This window comes from Glycine soja, chromosome 4 (assembly GCF_004193775.1).
Source record: "Glycine soja cultivar W05 chromosome 4, ASM419377v2, whole genome shotgun sequence".
Taxonomy (NCBI): domain Eukaryota; kingdom Viridiplantae; phylum Streptophyta; class Magnoliopsida; order Fabales; family Fabaceae; genus Glycine; species Glycine soja.
Window position 1 is genome coordinate 1,409,693 of NC_041005.1, and position 20,809 is coordinate 1,430,501.

The following is a 20,809-nucleotide window of genomic DNA, read 5'->3' on the forward strand; positions in this document are numbered from 1 at the left end:
TGTTGATCAAAATATTCATATTTAGTGTTCCTTTGTATCTCAAATAATATAAGAGATGTGTGACATTTATGTTTTTCACATGCTAAAGTATGATCAACCTTAATCAAAGTACTATTGTGAAAGGTAAGATCTTATAATAAAATATTATCCATTAATTATTTATATTATTATGTTTCTTATGAAAAATTATGTTATTTTTTTATAAGAGCAAAGGTATTGCCTGTTAAATTTTATATTTATTACTAGTATAAATGGTTTTTATAAGTTAACCAATCAAAAGTTGGTATGTAATATTTTTTTTTTACTTCTACAATAATTAATTTTTTTAAAAAAAATTAACACAAAATTATAATATCAATTAATAAAAATTAAAAAATATAATAAATTTTTTAATAAACAATCTATTGAATCCTTGTAGTATTATTTTCTTTTTTTAAAATAATCTTTAAAATAAGAAAATTATTTAAATAGTCATAGAAGTATTAGAAATCATGTTAAGTAATTTTCTACATTTTAAAAATTCCTTTAAATTAGTCTTGAATCATATTAAAATACATCAACTTAGGGATTGGACTAATAAATATTCGGCACTCAAGATATTACATAAATAATTTTATTGGCTATTTAGGAGAGAATATAGTTATTTTAAACTGTATGACCCTTAAGTATTTAATTCGGTTGGTTAATCCCTAAAAAAAAAAAAAAACTGCATGACTTTAATGGGCTTGGTCCGAACCAGGTTTATATACGTGTAATTTTGTGTCTCCGAGTGTTGTTTGCTAAACCCTCTGCTCTGCGGCTTATTTGGTCACGAAATAGGGTTTTGCTTGCAACTAAGATCGATAAGAGGACGAAGCGGGGAAAGCTACCGTTGCGTGCGGCCACAATGGGAGGGTCGCGAGTTCAAGTCAACAAACCTCACAAGTCCCGTTTTTCATCCAAATCTTCTCGCAACCTTCATAAAACCTCTGTCAAGGGTTAGTATTTTATATCCATGCCGTTAATTTGTGTTTTTCTTTTCCTTTTTGCCTTTTTCCTAATGTTTGGTTTTGGGTTTTGGTTGTTTAGACAGACTCGCAATCGCAAAATCAGAGCGCAATGTCGGCAAAGGAGCTCGTGCAGCTCGAATTCAGAGAAATAAAATGGTATTTTTCTGTTTCTTTGATCCTATTGTCTCTTACGCGTTGCATTTATATTTCAGAGTCACTGATTATGAATTTTTTTGACAGATACGTGATCAGAAAAGAGCTGCTGTTTTGAAAGAAAAAAGAGAACTCAGTGGGTCGAGAAGTCCTCCCCGAGTGATAGTGAGTGAATCATGGCTTTTTCTTGAACTGGATTTCGCAATTTGTTTTTTGGATACTCATTTTATTTATCTTTTGTTCTTCACAGGTTCTCTTCGCCCTCTGTGCTTCTGTGGATTTAGAATCACTTGCTGATGATCTCTTGTCGTTATTATCTAAAGATACTTGTGTGGTGCTGTCAGGAACCGTTGCTTCTTCTGAATATAGGACAAGAATAACGGTATACCAGATTGCTGCCTTATTATTCTGACTATAGGACAAGAATTATTAATTTTGTTAAGAGATGTTAGTACAGAGTAAAAATAGGTTTAAACTTGTGTAACATAACATTCTTGCACCATTCAATAGCTTTATGTAGAATGCAGTTTTTATTGATTCAACTGTTGAATTACGACTATCTGTTATGTTGATGATTGTTAGTTTGTGTCAAATCTTACAAAAATTGAAATACAAGAAGATGGTCCTTATTTTCATATATGTAGAATGCAGTTTTTATTTTCATAGTTGGTCCTTATTTTCATATATTTCAATGGTTCATATATGGGTGTGCAATGCTTTTTTGGTGTGTGTCATTGTAAGCACTGAGTAATGAATTTAAATGAAAATTTACATAGATACATCAAGGATTGAGTTAACAGTTGACTTGAAATGAAGGTGAGGAGGAGTCAAAACCTCACTTTCTCTCACAGCTTTATTAGATTCAAAATGTTACATATATATAGGATACAAAAAAAAAGAGAGAGGAGAGATGACAGTGACATCTCACTGATGCCTTCTGAATAAGGCTTACAGATTAAGCTACCAAACAAAGCCAAAATACAAAAGAAATATTCAACATTCAACACTCCCCCTCAAGCTGGAGCATATAAATCATATGCACCAAGCTTGGAACATATAGTCTGAATTCTGGGTCCTCTTAGGGACTTAGTCAAAATATCCGCTGGCTGGTCATTAGAACCAATGAACTCAGTGACAATCTCCTTGGACAGAAGCTTCTCTCGAATGAAATGACAATCAATCTCTATATGCTTAGTCCTTTCATGAAAGACTGGGTTTGAGGCAATATGAAGAGCAGCCTGATTATCACAATACAACTTCATTTGCAACTCTTCACAAAACCTCAATTCTTGCAGAAATTGTTTAATCCACATGAGTTCACAAGTAACCATAGCCATCGATCGATATTCAGCTTCTGCACTAGACCGAGCTACAACCGTCTGTTTCTTGCTTTTCCAAGAAACAAGATTTCCTCCAATGAAGACACAATAGCCTGATGTAGACCTCCTATCCATGGGACAGCCAGCCCAATCAGCATCACAATATCCTGATAATTGCGTATTACCTTTGTCTTCATACAACAACCCTTGTCCAGGAGCTCTCTTAATATACCTCAAAATACGCATGACAGCATTCCAATGGTCCAAATGAGGATTTTGCATAAATTGGCTAACCACTCCCACAGCAAAGGAGATATCAGGTCTAGTGATGGTAAGGTAAATGAGTTTTCCCACAAGCCTCCTATATCTCTCGGGGTCAGGATAAACTTCACTTTGATCTGCCATGAGCTTCAAATTAGGATCCATAGGACTTTCAACAGGTCTACAATTTTGCATACCTGTTTCTTCTAAAATATCAAGGGCATACTTCCTCTGAGAGATCACAACACCATCTCCTGATTGAGCCACTTCAATACCAAGGAAATACTTCAAAGATCCCAAATCTTTGGTCTGAAAATGACTGAATAGATGCTCTTTTAGCTGGCTGATCTTAGTAGCATCATTCCCTGTAATCACTATATCATCAACATAGACCATTAGATAAACACATTTTCCAGGAGATGTATGACAATAAAATACAGAGTGATCAGCTTCACTTCGTTTCAGTCCAAACATGTGAACAACATGACTAAATTTACCAAACCAAGCACGAGGAGATTGCTTCAACCCATAGAGAGATCGATGAAGCTTACACACAAGGCCATACTCCCCCTGAGCAACAAACCCAGGTGGTTGCTCCATATAAATATCCTCCTCAAGATCACCGTGGAGAAAGGCATTCTTAATATCAAGCTGATGGAGGGGCCAGTGACGAATAGCAGCCATAGCAAGAAACAGACGAACAGTGGTGAGTTTGGCGACAGGAGAGAAAATATCACAGTAATCAATGCCATATACCTGTGTGTAGCCTTTAGCTACCAAACGAGCCTTAAGCCGATCAACCTCACCAGTGGGCCCAACTTTAACAGTGTAGACCCACCTACAACCCATAGGGGTCTTACCAGGGGGAAGAGGAACAAGCTCCCAAGTACCATTATTTTCAAGGGCCTGCATTTCATCAATCATAGCCTGTCTCCAGCCAGGATGATCAAGTGCCTCACGGACAGTGGAAGGAATGGCAAGGGAAGACAATGAACAAACAAAGGAACTGTATGAAGGAGACAAACGGTGATAGCTTAAGAAATTATAAATAGGATGAGGATTACGAGTAGAACGAGTACCTTTTCTGATGGCAATGGGCCAATGTGAATCAGAATGAGGAGAAGAAGTGGAAGGAGAGGGCGGATCCATGAGTGGAGGACTGGTTGAAGAAGGACGAGAATCACTAGGAGAGGCTTCAGGTACTGGAGATCCAATCTGCCTTGTCCTGTGTTGATCTGTAGTCAGAGGTGGTAAGATGACTTCAGGTGAATTTGGTGAGGAAGATGGAACAATACTGACATTTTGGCCTGAGTTATCTAGGGGATAAGGAGAAGGAATAGGAAGAACTTCTTGAAGAGATGAAGAATGGTCCACGGAGGGTGAAAAGAAAGGTGTGTCTTCAAAGAAGGTTACATCTGCAGACATGTAGTATCGTCTCATGGTTGGAGAGTAGCATTTGTAACCCTTTTGAAGACGAGAATAACCCAGGAAGACACATTTGACTGACCTAGCAGAGAGTTTATCTAAACCAGGAGACAAATCATGAACAAAACAGGTACAACCAAACACTTTAGGAGAGACATGAAATAAAGGATCATGAGGAAAGACAAGTGAGTGAGGAATTTGGTTTTCAAGAGAAGAAGGCATCCGATTTATTAGGAAACAAGCAGTAAGCACCGCATCTCCCCAATGATGTATCGGAACATTTGAATTTAGCATTAGGGAGCGTGCAGTTTCAAGAAGATGACGATTCTTCCTTTCTGCAATACCATTTTGTTGTGGTGTGTGAGGACATGTGGATTGATGTAGAATACCTTTGGAAGACAGAAAAGAAGAAAGATCATGAGAGAAATACTCTTTAGCATTATCACTTCTGAAAATTTTAATTGTTTTTCCAAATTGATTCTCAATTTCATTGTAGAATGACACAAATATAGGCAAAAGTTCAGATCTGTCTTTCATTAAATAAACCCAAGTACATCTGGAGAATTCATCAATGAAGGTTACAAAATATCGAAAACCAAAAGATGTAACACGACTTGGTCCCCAAATATCAGAATGAATGGTAGAGAAAGCCGAGTTACATCTTTGTACAGTTTGAGGAAATGACGACCTGACATGTTTTCCTAGTTGACAAGACTCACAATCTAAGACTCGAAGATTCTTAAGACTAGGGACCATCATCTTCAATTTTGATAAACTTGGGTGTCCTAGACGATCATGCAAAAGTTTGGGTTTTGAGATTGCAAAACAAGACCCAGGTGGACTGGATTCCAAATAGTAAAGTCCTCGTGATTCATGTCCTTCTCCAATCAGTCGCCCCGTCCCATGTTCCTGAATAACAAAAGAAGTAGCAGTAAAGGTTACTGAACAATTTAACGAACGAGTTAATTGACTTAGTGAGATTAAATTATAGGGACACTGCGGAAGGAATAAAACAGAGTTTAATTTCAAGGAAGGAGACAATGAAACTTGACCACTTCCTTGAGACGCAACCTTGGAGCCATTAGCTACAGTGACGAGGTGAGGAATTTTTGGTAAGGAAAAGGATGAAAAGGAAGACTTATTACCAGAAATATGGTCAGAGGCACCTGAGTCGAGTATCCAAGGACTAGGACCTTCAATTGATTGAGAGATACAAGCTGTTGAAAAACATGGTACAGATGAGGATTGAGCTTGGTTGCTGGGTCTCTCAGATTTGAGCTTCAAATACTCCTGATACTCCTCATCAGAGAACTTAGACTCTGCTTTCTCTGATCTAGAAACCTGTGCAACCTTGTCAGGAAACCCATGCAACGAATAACAATTCTCTTGGGTGTGACCCATCCTCTTGCAGTAGGTGCAATGAGGACGTCCACCCCTTCCATTGCGGCCTCCTCTGCTGTTGCGACCGCCTCCTCTACCACGTGATGCAACCATTGCTGACGTCTCCACACTATCAGTAGGATTTTCATCCTTCGATAAGTGAGGCACACGGAGAAGCCTAGTGATGAGAGAATCCATGGATGGAATCTGATCCCCAGCGAGTACTTGATCACGAACATGATCAAAGTCTGAGTGTAAGCTTCTCAGGATAAGAACCATGTAAAACTTGTCCAGTTTCCTGTTCACTTCTTCTAATGAATCAGCCACAAGAAACTTTCTCAGCTCTTCCACGGCAGCCCGAGCCTTACCCACATGAGCAATCATGTCATGGCTGGTTTGCTTAAGGGCTGTAACCTTCATGGTTGCATCAAATAAGCTCTGAATATCATTGGCAAAAATTTCTTGAGCCTTCTTCCAAAAGGAACGACACGTTTTAAATGATCTAAGGATATCCAAAATATCCGGCTCAACTGATTGCCATAACACAGCACACAGTTGATAATCAAGCTTCTCCCATTCGGCTCTTTTGTCACTTGAAACAGAATCGGAAGCTTTCTCCAAGTGGTCATGGTGTCCTTGACCAAGAAACCAAAGTTCTACGGAAGCAGACCATGAGGGGTAATTTTTCCAATTGAGTTTAGCAGCTGTGATGATTGGAGTCCCGGAGAAGGAGAAAACAGGTCCAGGGGAAGCCATTTTGACCCACAAGGTGAAACCCTAAGGGAGCAAAAAGGTGGCTGTAGCGTTCCAGGTGACGAAACTGGAAACTGAGGGCTGGAACGGACTCAGGAGAAGCCGACCAAGAGAACGGCGGAGGCGCGGCGCGATTCCGGCGGCGCGTGGACTGCACGCGCCGGAGGACGCGCGGGACGGTGGCGGCGCGTGGCTGCTCCGTTGCTGACGCGAGTTGGCCGGCTGGCTCGCGCTTCCCAAGGCGAGCCTAACCCTGGCTTCGCCGGAGAAATGGCCGCCGGAAAGTGACGGCGGCGGCGGCAGACGGCGGCGGTTGCGGCGACGGCGGCGGGCGACGGCGGATGACACCTGCTCTGATGCCAACTTGAAATGAAGGTGAGGAGGAGTCAAAACCTCACTTTCTCTCACAGCTTTATTAGATTCAAAATGTTACATATATATAGGATACAAAAAAAAGAGAGAGGAGAGATGACAGTGACATCTCACTGCTGCCTTCTGAATAAGGCTTACAAATTAAGCTACCAAACAAAGCCAAAATGCAAAAGAAATATTCAACATTCAACAAGTTGAAAAGGAAAAAAACAAATTTTAACATTTAATAATTTACTTAAAGATATGGAATTATGAAACTCAGAATTTGTTCATTTTTGTATGTTAGAACATAGACCTCCACCTGGTTAATTGAATAAATATTATGTTCTACACTTCAGGTACTAAAAGCACCCCATGGCGATCTACTATCATGCATGGAAATGGCCAAGGTATTATTGTTTATATTTGCTTTGTTTCATGAGTTTAAGTTTGAAAGGTGATGGAATTTGGCTCTTGATTACCATTGGATACTTTATATTGTAGGTTGCTGATCTAATGGTTTTTGTGGCCTCGGCAAGGTCTTCATGTGAAGAAACTGATTCCTACTACATTGACTCATTTGGAAATCAATGCCTTTCTGTATTTAGATCTCTTGGTTTACCAAGCACTGCTGTGTTTATTCGTGTATGTAAATGATGGATCCTACTTTTTTTGAACTTAAACTAATAATTCCCATGAGCTTATTATCATTTCATGAAGAAATTGAGTTTTAAATATTTATGTGGAATTTTTGTTTTATGCATTCAGGATCTATCTACTGATCTTAAACAAAGAAATGAACTAAAGAAGATGTGCACATCTAGTCTTGCCTCGGAATTTCCTGAGGATTGTAAATTTTATCCAGCTGATACAAAGGATGAGCTACACAAGGTAATTGTTTCATCAATTGTTGGCTAAAAATTCTGATTGTACCTGCTGAACTTATCATCAAATGTGCACTCAGTTTGATGGTCTAAGCCTAATACTTCTCCCCTATTTACAAATGCAGTTCTTGTGGCTCTTTAAAGAGCAAAGGCTTAAAGTTCCTCATTGGAGAACTCAACGATCATACCTCTTGTCTCAAAAGGTTTGAATTTATGATGATGGAACTTCTGTGTTTGTTTCAAGGTTTCGTTGAATTTTTCTTGCGAACTTTGAACTTGGGAATATAACATATATGTGCATATGGCCACATTGCATGTGTGTGATTTACCTTCAGCATGTGCCCACAGAGTGAAATTAAAACCCCTCATTGGGTAGGTAGGTTATTTAGTGTACAGAAGCTGCTCTTGTTATAAATAGGACTAAGAATAAATTTGAGGTAAGCTTTATAGAACCAGTTTGATCCAGTGAACCACCGGTTTTATTGTTTTTTATTGGGTTAAGACCAGTTGAACAGTTTTATGGTTTTCCAGAACACATTGCCGATCTGACTGATCTGACCGGCTCTCAAACCAGCCAATCTGATTCAGTTTTAATAACTATGTTCCTAGGAATATCATTCCCAAAATGTTATATTTGCCCAAAGAAAATACCTACCTAGATTAACAGTCTAGTTTAATCGTGTGTTTGCAATCTTGTGTCATTAAGCAAACCTGAAGACTATATCTTAATTTAAGAGAAAAAGTTAATGAGAAGCTTTCAATCATATATACTTTTTTCCTAGAGCCTTCTGTAATTTGATATGGGTGCTGTTAGATGCTATCAATTTACATACAGTTTTTTTGTTATTGATGACATTATCATGCTTACCACCCACCCTAAATTATAGGTTGATGCAGAATATGATGGCAACTCTGAAAAATGCACCCTGTTTCTCACTGGTTACCTTCGTTCTCGTAACCTCTCAGTCAATCAACTGGTAATTGTCAAGGTCATGGATTTGCTACTGTAGTTGCATTGATTTATTAGTTGTCTCACAATTTTTTGTCAGGTTCATGTTTCAGGTGCAGGAGATTTCCAATTGTCTAAAATTGAAGTTCTTAAAGATCCTTGTCCTTTGAATTCAAGGAAAAATCAGGACCTAATGGATGCTGATGAAATGCATGATGCAGAGGTATATACTTTTACAGTTTTATACAATGTTTTCAAAACCAGAGCAGCCATAGAATCGATAAAGGAATAAGCTTAAGGTTTTGTGATTAAACCGGATTTTACTTGGACACATAAAATCTTAAAAAGAATATAAATGTATATGCCAAGTATGTAGATTTGGAGGTCAATGCTTGTTTATATTTATTATAGACATGATTCACAATAGAACATTATAGCATTGTGTGATCCATCATGTAGTCAACCCTCCTAGTGCATGTGCTATGTATATAGTTAAAGTGCATGTTGGGTTTGTTCATCTTATTCTGGAGAAATAACTGCATACTTTTGTTGGCTTCCTACTAGAGTTCTTAAAAAATAAGCTATTATTTTTCCATATGTAAGACAAACCAAACTTGCTAAATCATTTAAATTAATGTTGAATTATAACAATTTTACTAACTGTCTATTTCTCTAATATATGACAGTCCCACATCTAATAACTAAAAGGGGGATTATGTAAATTATTTATGTTTGATTGATATTCATTATTCAAAAGACAATTTTGGTCGATTTTATGATAAGCACACCCCTCCCCTTCTTTTGAGTCGATTTGCTGAAAGTTTAATACCTGTTGTTTAGGAAGCACTTGGACATTGTGATATTTCAATTTATTTAACCTTTGAATCTCATGCTTTCTTTAACCATTTATTTATGTGTTAATCCTCTTTAATATTTTAGGTCATTGGTTCTCTAGCTCCTGATCCTCAAAACCAGGAAGCCTTAGTGGTTGAGAATATACCTGATCCTCTTGCTGGAGAGCAGGTAGACAATGAAATCTCATCTATTTTCATACTCTTTTGTTTCTTGAGCTTTTGTATTCTTTAGTTTTTCCTTAACACCCTTTTAATCAAATGAAAGTTTTCTAATTTTATCTATTTTAGTATTATAGCAAAATGACTAGCCAGGAATACATTTCTGAAGATCAGCCAAAATGACCCATTATTTATTGCCTGGTTGTTTTCACCGTTTCTTAGCCAACCCTTGATGGAACCCTAATTTGCGAATCTAATTTTTAGCATCAACAATCTGGGGAATCTATTTGCAACTCTCTGAAATTGGGTTGAATAAAAACAAAGAAGCAGAATTAGATAAGGAGATGGAAAGAACAACACCACAATCTTGAAAGATTGATAAGTTAAGGATGATTTGTCACAAAGAATAGAATTCTTTGATAAGAACCTAAGGTTTCACACGAGAATCAAGTGTTTTAGAAGTCTATTTAGATCTCCCAGTAATAACCCCAATGATTAATATAATAATTAAAAGACTTGAAAATAGTAATAAAAAGTTGTGGCAGTCCATCGCAAGTCCAAAAATAGGCCCAAAATACCATTAAAAACAAAAATAAATCATATTCTAAAAGTTGGCTAAAATTTGAGCTTTGCTTCTTCTCTTTCCTCCATGAGAGAATTTAGTCTCTTGTTGACCTCTTCTTGGAATCTCTCTTACTCCTTGCTCTGGTGAGCCCACCCAAGCCAAACTCTTCCTCCTCCGTGGATAGTCCTCTATCAATCATCCCCCTCCCTAAAAAAGTTTGTCCAAATTATTGGGTGTTTAAATACCCTTTGTTAGCCTATTTCTTCACTTAATGATGGGGTACGACATCATTTTTTGTTACCAGACATGGCCAACAGAGGCTGAAATTGCTAAGGCTGATGAAGATAAAAAGAAAAAGAAGATAAAAAAGAGGAGTCTTCCTCATGGCACTTCAGAATATCAGGTCTGAATTTTTTTATTCATTTATTTCTGAATGCTTTTTTTTATCTTTTACTTTTTAATATTTATATTTTTTTGGCCTTACCAAATATCGAGTTCCTGTATAGAAATAATATATTTCTAGGTCTTACTTTGATTTTCAGGCTGCTTGGATTGTGGACGATTCTGATGAGGAGGAGTCGGATTGTGACAATGAAAACGATGATGGTATGGTGTTGGATGAAGGGGAGGATGGATTTCCTGGTCAAGAAAACAGGTATTCAGACTTTGATGGTGATGGGGCTTCTCTTAGATTGGGAGATTCTGATGAAGAAACTGACATTGATTCAGTGATGATGGTGAGCGCTTCTATAAAACACATTAGTTAAATGTTTGCCATCGGACAGTCTCTGCCCCCCCCCCCCCCCCCCCCCCCGCTGAATTTGAACACAGTTATAGTAGGTAGCAATGTTGAATTAATATTTAATTTTACAAGCTCGTGCATCATACAGACTTTCAGCGGTGTAGATTTTGTGAGAATTTCATTCAACCAACAGTTATTCATTTGTGCAAGATTAATTTTGATTTTCATGGTGCCAATGGTTTCTAATCTATATCCATCAATGCATGATTACTTCTGTTGTATTACAGGAAGTAGATAATTTGACGAGAGAAAAGATAGAAGATGAACTCAAGGAACTTAAAGAAGCACATGCTGCAGATGAGGGTGCATTTCTCTCCTTTCCTATTCTTATTAGTATTTATTGGTCACATTTGTCTCTTTTAAAAAAGGCATGAATATTTGGTCTGCATGTATCTAAAGTTTATCTAAATTATTTTTCGTGTAATTTCTCTTGTTCCTTCCTGTGTATTTGCAGTTGTATTGCTGATATAATTATACTATTTCTAATTTGTTGCTTGTCATTTGTTTGTTTTCTTGTTGCAGAGTTTCCTGATGAAGTGGATACACCATTGGATGTTCCTGCTAGGAAGCGGTTTGCAAAATACAGGGGACTCAAGTCCTTTAGGACTTCTTCATGGGATCCTAAAGTATGTATCTTTTGAAGAATCTTTATAGTAAATATCGTTGTCCCTAACCCCCCCCCAAAAAAAAAAAACAAAAGTCTGACATTTCTAAATATCAGGAATCTCTACCCCAAGATTATGCCAGAATTTTTGAATTTGATAATTTTAAAAGAACACAAAAACACGTTCTTGCTAAAGCTTTAGAACTGGATCAAGAAAACCGGGAGGACTGTATTCCAGTTGGCTCGTATGCTAGGTTGCATATCATGGGAGTGCCCAGTGCTGTTGCTTCAAAGTTATCTTTGCTTGCAAAGACAATCCCGGTTACAGCATGTGGGCTGTTGAAACATGAGTCCAAAGTATCTGTCCTTCATTTCAGGTGATTTTGTGCTTTACTATTTTCATTGTGCCTAGCGCACATCTTATTATAAGTTGTGGAACCATTCTGAACATTCAAAAGATGTGTCATGAACTGAAGTCACATGTGCTGTGTAGTGTGAAGAAGCATGAAACATATGATGCACCCATCAAATCCAAGGAAGAGTTAATTTTCCATGTTGGGTTTCGGCAATTTGTTGGCAGGTATGGCATTCAATTTGAAAGACTTTTTGGCGTATAATGGATATATTCAGGGATAAATATTTTGGTAATTGCAATTTTTTTGCAGGCCAATTTTCTCTAGCGAGTTCATAAATACAGACAAGAACAAGATGGAGAGGTTTCTCCATGCTGGGCGTTTTTCAGTTGCTTCAATCTATGCTCCAATTTCTTTTCCTCCTCTTCCTACGATAATCCTAAAAAGAGCTGGAGAGGATGCTGCACCTGCAGTGGCTGCTGTTGGCTCACTGAAAACTGTTGATGCAGATAGGATAATCCTTAAGCGTGTTATTTTGACAGGGTATGTTTATTATTGATAATTTATGGTCTTTTCTATTGAAATCTTTCCAATACCGTTTCTGGGAAGAAATTTCAGCATTTTATGATTGTTTATGAAAATTGATGATTGAATTTATGTTTTGCTTATTTTAAGATTTTAAAATTGTGTTGCAGTTATCCCCAGAGAGTATCAAAACGTAAAGCTTCTGTGAGACACATGTTTTATAATCCGGAGGATGTTAAATGGTTTAAGGTGAAAATATATTACCCTGTCCGGATTCTTTAAACTATACTTGGATGGTAGTGAAGTTTATTCGCTGATACCTAATGAGATTTTTCATGTGGGTGGTGATTGCAGCCTGTCGAGCTTTATACCAAACGTGGTCTTCGTGGTCGAATAAAAGAACCTGTTGGTACACATGGTATGTTGGTTGTTAGAAACCTTTGCCATCAATTTTACTAATTAACATTCTGACAGCTAGTTATTTTAGGGAGAAAACAGATTATATGTTGCTTGGTCAAAGATTTACATGTGCATTCCATGATTCTTATAGTGACCCATTGTTTTGAGCTGTTTTCTGCAATTTCCTGCTTGTTTTGCCTATCAATGTTCAAATATGTGTGGGGTATATGATATTTTGATCATATTCTATTTATTGCTTAGGTACAATGAAGTGCCTTCTTAACGGGGTTCTTGAACAGCGTGATACTGTATGTATGAATTTATTCAAACGTGCATACCCGAAGTGGCCAACCCATCATTTTCCTCTATCTGAATAAAGGAATTCAGAAGTGTATATTGATTGGGAATGAAGCTCTGGTTCAGATTGACTTCCTCGTATGGAGGAGATGCAGTTTTGTGACAAATTTATTTTCCATTTTCTCCACCGCCAGTTACCCGCTGCCCATGTGCACTTGTGAGAGAGATCAGACGTTTTCTATTTTTTTTTTTTTGCATACAAAATACTGAGAATGTAATAGTTATTCACATGTCGGCTAAAGGGTGCTTGCGTAAAATTTATTAATCTTTTTAGTGCAGTACTGAATTTATCGTTTCATGCGGGGGCCTGGTTCATTTCTTTTGAAGTTGGGTTGTTGCTGACGCACTTACAGCTGTTACTGGGTTTGAATCTTTTAACAATCACCACCTCTAACCTGTTCAACAAGCTAGCGTTTGAAAGTAAATGTATACCGAATTTGTGTTGCTACAAAACATAGGAAAGGAAATTCTCTATTTGCACTTTCAAATAGTGAATTGACCAAATAATCCTTTAGTTCTACAAAACATAGGGTTTGTTTACCAATTTTTCATTTTTGCTTTTAGAAAATAAAGAATTTTCATTTTTTTTTTTGTTTTTAACCTGAAAGTATATTTGGTTTAGTATTGAAAAATGTTAATTTTAATTATCTTCTAAATTGAGGCAAATATGAAAATAAAGCGATCAATTTAAATGTCTTAAAAATGAGAATAGAGAAAATGTGGTGTTAAGCTCTCTATTGAAAATCGTTGGTCTTTCATTTTAATTTTTTTTATCAATTGTATCAATTAGCGGTTAATTTTTGTTATATAATGTCTTAATTGAATTAGTAATAGCAGTTAATTTTTATGTAACCGAGCCTAAGCCCAAAAACCAATTTATTCATGCCATTCTTCGTGAGAACATAAACAATTTCATTATATTCTCTAAAAATGTGACCGAACGTTACGCCACTGCTCTTCTGACGAAGGAGACCAATCATCTTCAACAGGAAACATCGATGCCTGTTATTACACTCATTTTTAATGAGATAAACAGCTGTTTGAGAATCTAATTTCACTATAACGTCTCTGAAGCCCATGTTAAGGGTTATGTCTGCACCATTTGATTATGGCCCAGAGCTCAAGTTTCATAATGGAGCAGTTATTAAGATTGCACAGTAGAAAACGCAGCCTTTGGACCCACAGTTGAAAACACCCCACAAGCATTTTAATACTTATTAGTTCTTCAGGAAATAAAAATATAAAAATTAAAATGCATGTTAAAAAAACAGAATTAGGAAAACTTGGAAAATATAACAACTTAAAAAAAATGATAGAATTAAAAATAAATAAAACAATAACAAATTAAAAAATTAAGTTAGAAAATATAACAATTTAAAAATGAATATGAAAAAACTGTAAAATGAACCAACAATAACTGCCGCCTTTAAAAAAAATCACCACAGTTCAGGCTGTCAAAGAAGTAATATAAAAGCATAGCACATCTTCAGGGAATCGACCTTGATATCTTTGTCAGTATAATTGTGAATAAAAGTTTCATCAAATATATTAATAATATTAAGAGATCAATCGTTCATGGCCGCTGAAAAATGCAGACTTCTCTTTGAGCTCATGACTGGCCTTTCAGCCAATCAACAAAAAAAGTGCAAAATCTAATTAGGGCACTTGGCTTCAACTAAGAGACACCAGTACTTTGTTGAACTACTTTACTCCAGACTGCTTAAACATTTTCACCTGGCGGCAATTCAGCTAGCTTTGGAGGGGTGCCAAGTACTCTTTCCATGTCATAACGAACTTCAATATTGCGTATGCTGTACCCAACCACCATCAACCAATAAAGCAGCTTCGCAAGTTCAGCTGCACTAGTCTCGGTCACGCTAGTCTGTAAAATCAGAATTGAAGCAACTTATTCAAAAGTCTCAAATGTATTTACAGTAAAAACAAGCAAAGAGAAGGCTGTTCACTCCTCCCTCACAATAATCACACGTAGATCCATAAATCAATTTGATTTTGAAGAAATCTAGTTTCGGTTGCCTCAGTTTATACAAATAAAACCATTACCAATTTACCTAGTATCACATGACCATATGATTAGTCAGGACAAGCAAAATCTAGCCTCTATGCTTTAACTCAGTTCACACAGTTAAAGAGCATGTTACAAGTCAATCAAAGTCCGGACGCAAAAAGGTAAAATGCCCTTATTTAAGTTAACAGACAAACATATCATCAGGTCAGCAATGATTAGGGGGTAGATGTCAAATGTACGTTTTTAACCAACTTTCCATCCAAGACCCAAGTAATAAGACTTCAATCTTATGGACCAAAACAAAATAAGTTCCATCTTTCATTTTAACACTTAAGACACACACCCTAAAAATGAATGAATTCCAGTCAAAGTATTCAATATTAAGTATTAACCCAGATATCAATGGTGAGTAGAGTAGAGTGACAGTAATTTGAAAAAGTTAGACACATTTGGCAGATGACAAGGGAACGAAGTCTACATAAATGATGGGATATAGAAAGATCAAAATAATGAAGAAGCAAACCTTCATTTGGCTAGGATCCGAAACAGCCAGCAGGCGCTTTATAAATGTATTCATCGCAAACACTACATCCTCGCCAGCACTACTGGTCAACTCCTACACAATAAAATGAAGGTTTATTATGACAAATGATTGACTTATATTGATCAAGTTGAATAGGCTGCATGGGAATGTCAAATTAATAGTTACAGAAGCAAATATCAATCTATGGAACACCTATGCAAGTAAATCTACAACAGTGAATTGTGGATTTATAGTTGTGATGATTACATTAACACCAAACCAATACCTAGTTCTGAAAAAAAAAATGCAACACCAGAATGTTCAACAGTGATTCAACAATAGTAGATCATGTAAAACTAATCTCAATAAAAGCTACAGTAGTAACAAAGTACAGATCAACATGTGAAAACTTACACTGAGCAGACAGCACAAGTCAGCAGGATAAAGGAAAGGAAGTATTTTATATTGACCAATGAAAAGTAGAATTAACCTTCAAATTTCGAGGTTCGAGAGATTTTAGGTATTCCAACAGTTCATTTTGTCCATTGCTAGATTGTCTCCCAACTTGACGATTCAGCTCCTCAATCTCCGCTTCAAGTAATTCAATGTACTTTTTAGCATCTATTTTCTCAGGCCCAGAAACATTGTTCCACCGAATAACTTCACCTGAAACATTCTTTTGTGTGCCAGGTGCATAGTCTGGCACATCCTGCACAACATTTTAAGAGCATAAATTAAAAAACGTACAAACTAAAGTATTATTTTTTTGGTGCCATAATGATGCAGTCCCTAAAGGAAACACTATGGCCATTTAGCAATCAAAGCAACTTTTTGCGCACCAAAATCCCAAGACTTAATCCCTAGGCTGAAACCAACTAACCTACCCAACAAGTGTTTCCTTTTCTACTAGTCCACACCAGATTAAAGAAAGTCCTTTGCAATTTTCTTTCCTCTATAACCTGATCGGGAATCTTAATAGGAAAAGCTAGTAAGGATAGGAAATTACTGGACCAACAGTCTGTATAAATCTTCTATCCACGAAAACAAGAATAACACATCCTTGCAATTATCCGAGCACTTAGATATCTTTTGAATCACAGAATGCTAAAAAGAGAAGAGAAATTATGTTACCTTTTTATCTTGCACATCCGGAAGAGCAACAACTTGTTCCAAACCTTCTTGCAATTCCAAACGATATTGTGCATTCTTGAACATGTATCCAGTCATCATGATACTGTACATGAGTTGTGCAAGGTTTTCAGCTACCTAATAAAACGCCAAATGATTCCACCGAAATACGTAAGATGCATGAAGCAAAATAAATGAAAAGGAAGAACTTCAATTCAACCAAACCGCATGGCTCAACATTGCTTATTGGACCATCTTGTGCTAAAAATATGTTACTCTTCCAACACCAGAACAGTTGTTAGTATCGATAATAGTCTTCAATTAATTCAGATAAGTACACCAGGGGGAAAAATTTGCAAAAGGCTCTGAAATTAGGGCTTACAAGGCAAAGTTATAAACAAGGGGGGGAAATGGCAGCAAAGGTAATGAGCATACTTTTGAATTATTTTTTTCAAAATTCTAAAATCAAAGATGACTTCATGTGACATGATATAAAGGGGGATAGTGATTGAAAACACAAATTTCAGGGACAAGTACATCAGACAAAGCAAAGTCTCCCACTCCATCGAAACAATTCATCAAAATAACCAAAGAGGTTGGCTGGCCCATCCAGCCAAATATAACCATCATAACATGCAGAACTGCTAATTAAAAATGAAAGTAGAAGTTAAGCAAGAAGAGAAGAAACTCATAACATCTTACAGTGGTAATTGTTACAGCAAAAAATTGAGGGGGCAGTGTTCCAATCATATTTGTCACTGTTTGTCGCATTGCATCCACAACCTAATCACCAACGAAAGTTTCATTCACTAAGAGGGTAATCAACAGCCACGTTGACTCACAATCAAGTAACAGTCAGATAATTGTTCATAGCAAGACAACAACATACCTGTTGTGGCGCTCTTTTCACAAACAATTCCATAAATTCTGGCTGCACATTCTTAACATATTCCAGTAAAATTTCTCTCCTGCTCTTTGACTGTTGATTTCAAAACATTTAATCACTAGTCAGATAACAGCTCCGGCAGAGGTAGACACTTGTTTCCAGAACAATTTATTTTGACTACAGATCCCATTTTAATTTTATATGTACCAAAATAATCACTTGGGCTAGGGCATATAATGCTGAAGAAACTTAGGATTTCATATAATGACTCAATAAATTGGAAGAAAATATGAAAGATAAACCACACCAAGTAGTAGGTATACGGACATGAATGCACATGGTCGCCAATTCTATAGGAGAGTTTAAATATTTGATATATTCATTCACTTATTAAGGGTCACACTAACCTATTCCAAGAGGTTTTCATGAACTAATTTTTTTATATTAAAATAATAATATATAAAATTAAAAATGAGATAGGGGTAATACTGAATTTGAAAGAGTAAGAAGATGAAGAAGTACCAAAGTGCCATTAGGGGGTTTGGAGTCGCCGCCAGCACTGGCAGGGTTGGAAGTGTCATTATTGGAGGAATCGTATGCTTCAACTCTGAGACCAAATCTTCCTTTGTGCTTTAAATTTCTGGGAAAGCTAATTGATGAGACCGAACGAGATGGGAAGGACACGAGAGAAATCGAAGAGGACGAAGTGGAAGTTGAAGAAGACGAAGAAACTAATTGAGGAGTGAAGAAGGGTTTCAGTGTCAACGAATACATGATCATATAATTTGTTCCGCTGTCACAGAGAACCAGAGAGGTTTCAGAGTTTGCCTTGGAAGTGGAGCGGCATTCACAGGGATGAGGTTCACACGTGATTTTGCACCTGCCACGTACCGATACCAATAATTTCTATTTTAAATCTACTTTTGGATCGAAATTACATACATAAATATAACTCACCAACAAACTCGAAGTATTATTATGTCTAGTTTAGTTGAGTTGTTAACTAATTTATCATACAGTAATTTGTGATTGTAAATTAGTTTTAGTATAAGAGAATATTTTACTATGTTAATTCATGCATAATCAATTTTTTTTAGTATTATTTTATAAAAAAAAAATGTCAACTTTAATTAGTATCTTAACTTTTATAATACACGTGATAAATATTGAGGAAAAGATTAATTTAGTTCCCCGTAAAAAATGTATCTGGATTAGGCATGGCAACGGGATTTAAATTCGTGGGGCCCGTCCCGGATTTCTCCCGATTTTGATGAGAAAAATCTGAATTGATCGAGATTGGGTCGGATTTTTCCCGATAACCAAATTTGGATTCGGGATCGGGAATGAGATTCTCAATACTCGCCCCGAACCCGTCCCCGAATCCGCCCAGCTAATAATTAATATATATAACACATTGAAATATGAAACTATTAGATTGAATTTTATGTTAGTGTTGAATTAAATTTTATGTTTTATTTAAAATTATATTTTTTATTTTATGAAAAATTATATTTTTTAATAAAATTTTATAAAAATGTCAGGAGCGGGGCGAGGAAAACCCGACCCCGTCAGGGACGGGGATGGGGTGTAAATATACACCCTCGTCGATTTCGGGGGCGGGCAGGAAGGGGAGGGAAATGGGGAGTCAGGGGCGGGGTGGGGTAAACAAAATCTGGCCTCGACCCCGACTCGCCCCATTGCCATGCCTAATCTGGATGTCTAGATAATCTCTAAAATTAAGAAAAATTAACTAAATTTCTAAAAAATATTAGGATTTTATTTAAGTCTCTAAAATTAAAATTTTCATTTATTGATTTTGATTCCTTGTACAAGAATTTAAGTCATAATAATAACATATGTTCAAGGAATAAGATGAGAAAAAATTAGGGACTTAAATGTAATCTAAAAAAAATAAAAATTTATTTGAGTTTTTCTTACTATTCTTCCATTGTCTTATTTTATCCTATGCAAAAGTGGTTAGGCCGTGTTTTAAGGTCCTTTTTGGTTATAAGTTTCAAAAATATTAAAAACTAATAATCAATTTTTAATTTTAGAAAATTGATATTTGTTTTTTTCTTCTAATTTTTAGTTTTAAAATAAATTGTTGATGGGAATAACAACATATATACTTAAGAGTGTCAATGTCAGTGTGACAATAATGATAACGGTAACAATAGTTGTGATAATAATATTAGTAGTGATATTAATACTCATGGTAGTAGTAACGGTGAAGATGATAATTGTAGTAGTTATAGTCACAAATGATGATTAGTAGTTATGGTGAAACACAATGATAGTAGCAAAATCAATGATAGTAGAGACAATGACAATGATAAAGTGATTGTGATGGTGATGGTTTTGCTAACAATGCCTATAATAGAGGTAAATGTCATTGATGATGAATAAAAATAACCATCATAATTATATCTATGATAATGACGATTAAGATAGTTAGAAGTAACGGGAGAAGGATCATTCTTAAATGTAAAAAGTGTTTTTTTAAATTGAAAACTAAATTCATAAAAAAAATATTGATTTTAGAATAAATGAAAAAGTATTTTGAAATTATTTTAGTTTCATTTTTGTCAAAATGTATTTTATTTTAAAAATTAGATTTGAAAATAAAATAAAAATTCAACTACCCAAGTATTCTTAGGTTGGACCATTTAAAACGTTTTGGTTTAATTTTTATTTTTTAACATCCCTAAAAGACATATATATTTGAATAATAGGGCATAGATTATTTTATTATCATATATTAACAATCAGTATGTTATGCCAGCGAAAGTCTGAAAGAGATTCAAATTCATTATTTTCTTCTCACTCAAATCCTTATGACTTAAAAATACAAATTTTTACGAGGAAGGCACGAATAGAAGAATAAAAACAAAATAAAAGAAAACTTTGATATTGGAATGTCTCACCATCATCGACGCATACTCATCATTCATCATTGACATGTACTCTCAAGAAGAGCAATAATAACAAGTGAAGTGTTCATCGATCGGGTATAATTATTAAGTTTAAATTTGAACAAGTATTTTCAATCTTTTACATGTGTGACGAGTTGGGTATGGGTCTGTTTCAACTTTTTTAAACGTCTTATTTTTCTTTCTTTTTTATTTTGTTTTATTTATTTTGTACTTTGTTCATTTGTTATTCAC

The 20,809-nt window shown here is 35.9% G+C and overlaps 2 protein-coding genes across 2 annotated transcripts; one reads left to right on the plus strand and one right to left on the minus strand.

Moving 5' to 3' along the window:
* Positions 1–751: 751 nt before the first annotated feature.
* On the plus strand, positions 752–13,507 carry LOC114408514 (pre-rRNA-processing protein TSR1 homolog). Its single transcript, XM_028371589.1, has 21 exons — positions 752–977; positions 1,069–1,145; positions 1,230–1,307; positions 1,393–1,524; positions 6,991–7,041; positions 7,136–7,276; positions 7,400–7,522; positions 7,641–7,718; positions 8,403–8,492; positions 8,565–8,687; positions 9,404–9,487; positions 10,347–10,445; positions 10,585–10,779; positions 11,072–11,147; positions 11,367–11,470; positions 11,566–11,825; positions 11,942–12,028; positions 12,114–12,344; positions 12,497–12,575; positions 12,681–12,744; positions 12,987–13,507. The coding sequence occupies exons 1-21, from the start codon at positions 887–889 to the stop codon at positions 13,100–13,102; spliced, it is 2,379 nt and encodes a 792-aa protein (XP_028227390.1). The 5' UTR covers positions 752–886; the 3' UTR covers positions 13,103–13,507.
* Positions 13,508–14,485: 978 nt separating this feature from the next.
* LOC114408523 lies at positions 14,486–18,521 on the minus strand. Its single transcript, XM_028371604.1, has 7 exons — positions 18,168–18,521; positions 17,649–17,738; positions 17,462–17,542; positions 16,763–16,897; positions 16,122–16,340; positions 15,632–15,724; positions 14,486–14,964 (listed from the first exon to the last, which is right to left on the minus strand). The coding sequence occupies exons 1-7, from the start codon at positions 18,423–18,425 to the stop codon at positions 14,803–14,805; spliced, it is 1,038 nt and encodes a 345-aa protein (XP_028227405.1). The 5' UTR covers positions 18,426–18,521; the 3' UTR covers positions 14,486–14,802.
* Positions 18,522–20,809: the final 2,288 nt, after the last annotated feature.

Excerpts from the sequence above, each read along its gene's own strand:
- LOC114408514 (XM_028371589.1), top strand. The coding sequence starts at position 887 with ATGGGAGGGTCGCGAGTTCAAGTCAACAAACCTCACAAGTCCCGTTTT. Across the intron at positions 1,146-1,229 it reads GAATTCAGAGAAATAAAATG|ATACGTGATCAGAAAAGAGC; the intron begins GTATTTTTCTGT and ends TTTTTTTGACAG. Across the intron at positions 1,525-6,990 it reads AATATAGGACAAGAATAACG|GTACTAAAAGCACCCCATGG; the intron begins GTATACCAGATT and ends TCTACACTTCAG.
- LOC114408523 (XM_028371604.1), bottom strand. The coding sequence starts at position 18,425 with ATGATCATGTATTCGTTGACACTGAAACCCTTCTTCACTCCTCAATTA. Across the intron at positions 17,739-18,167 it reads AACCCCCTAATGGCACTTTG|TCAAAGAGCAGGAGAGAAAT; the intron begins GTACTTCTTCAT and ends TGAAATCAACAG. Across the intron at positions 17,543-17,648 it reads TGAAAAGAGCGCCACAACAG|GTTGTGGATGCAATGCGACA; the intron begins GTATGTTGTTGT and ends GTTGGTGATTAG.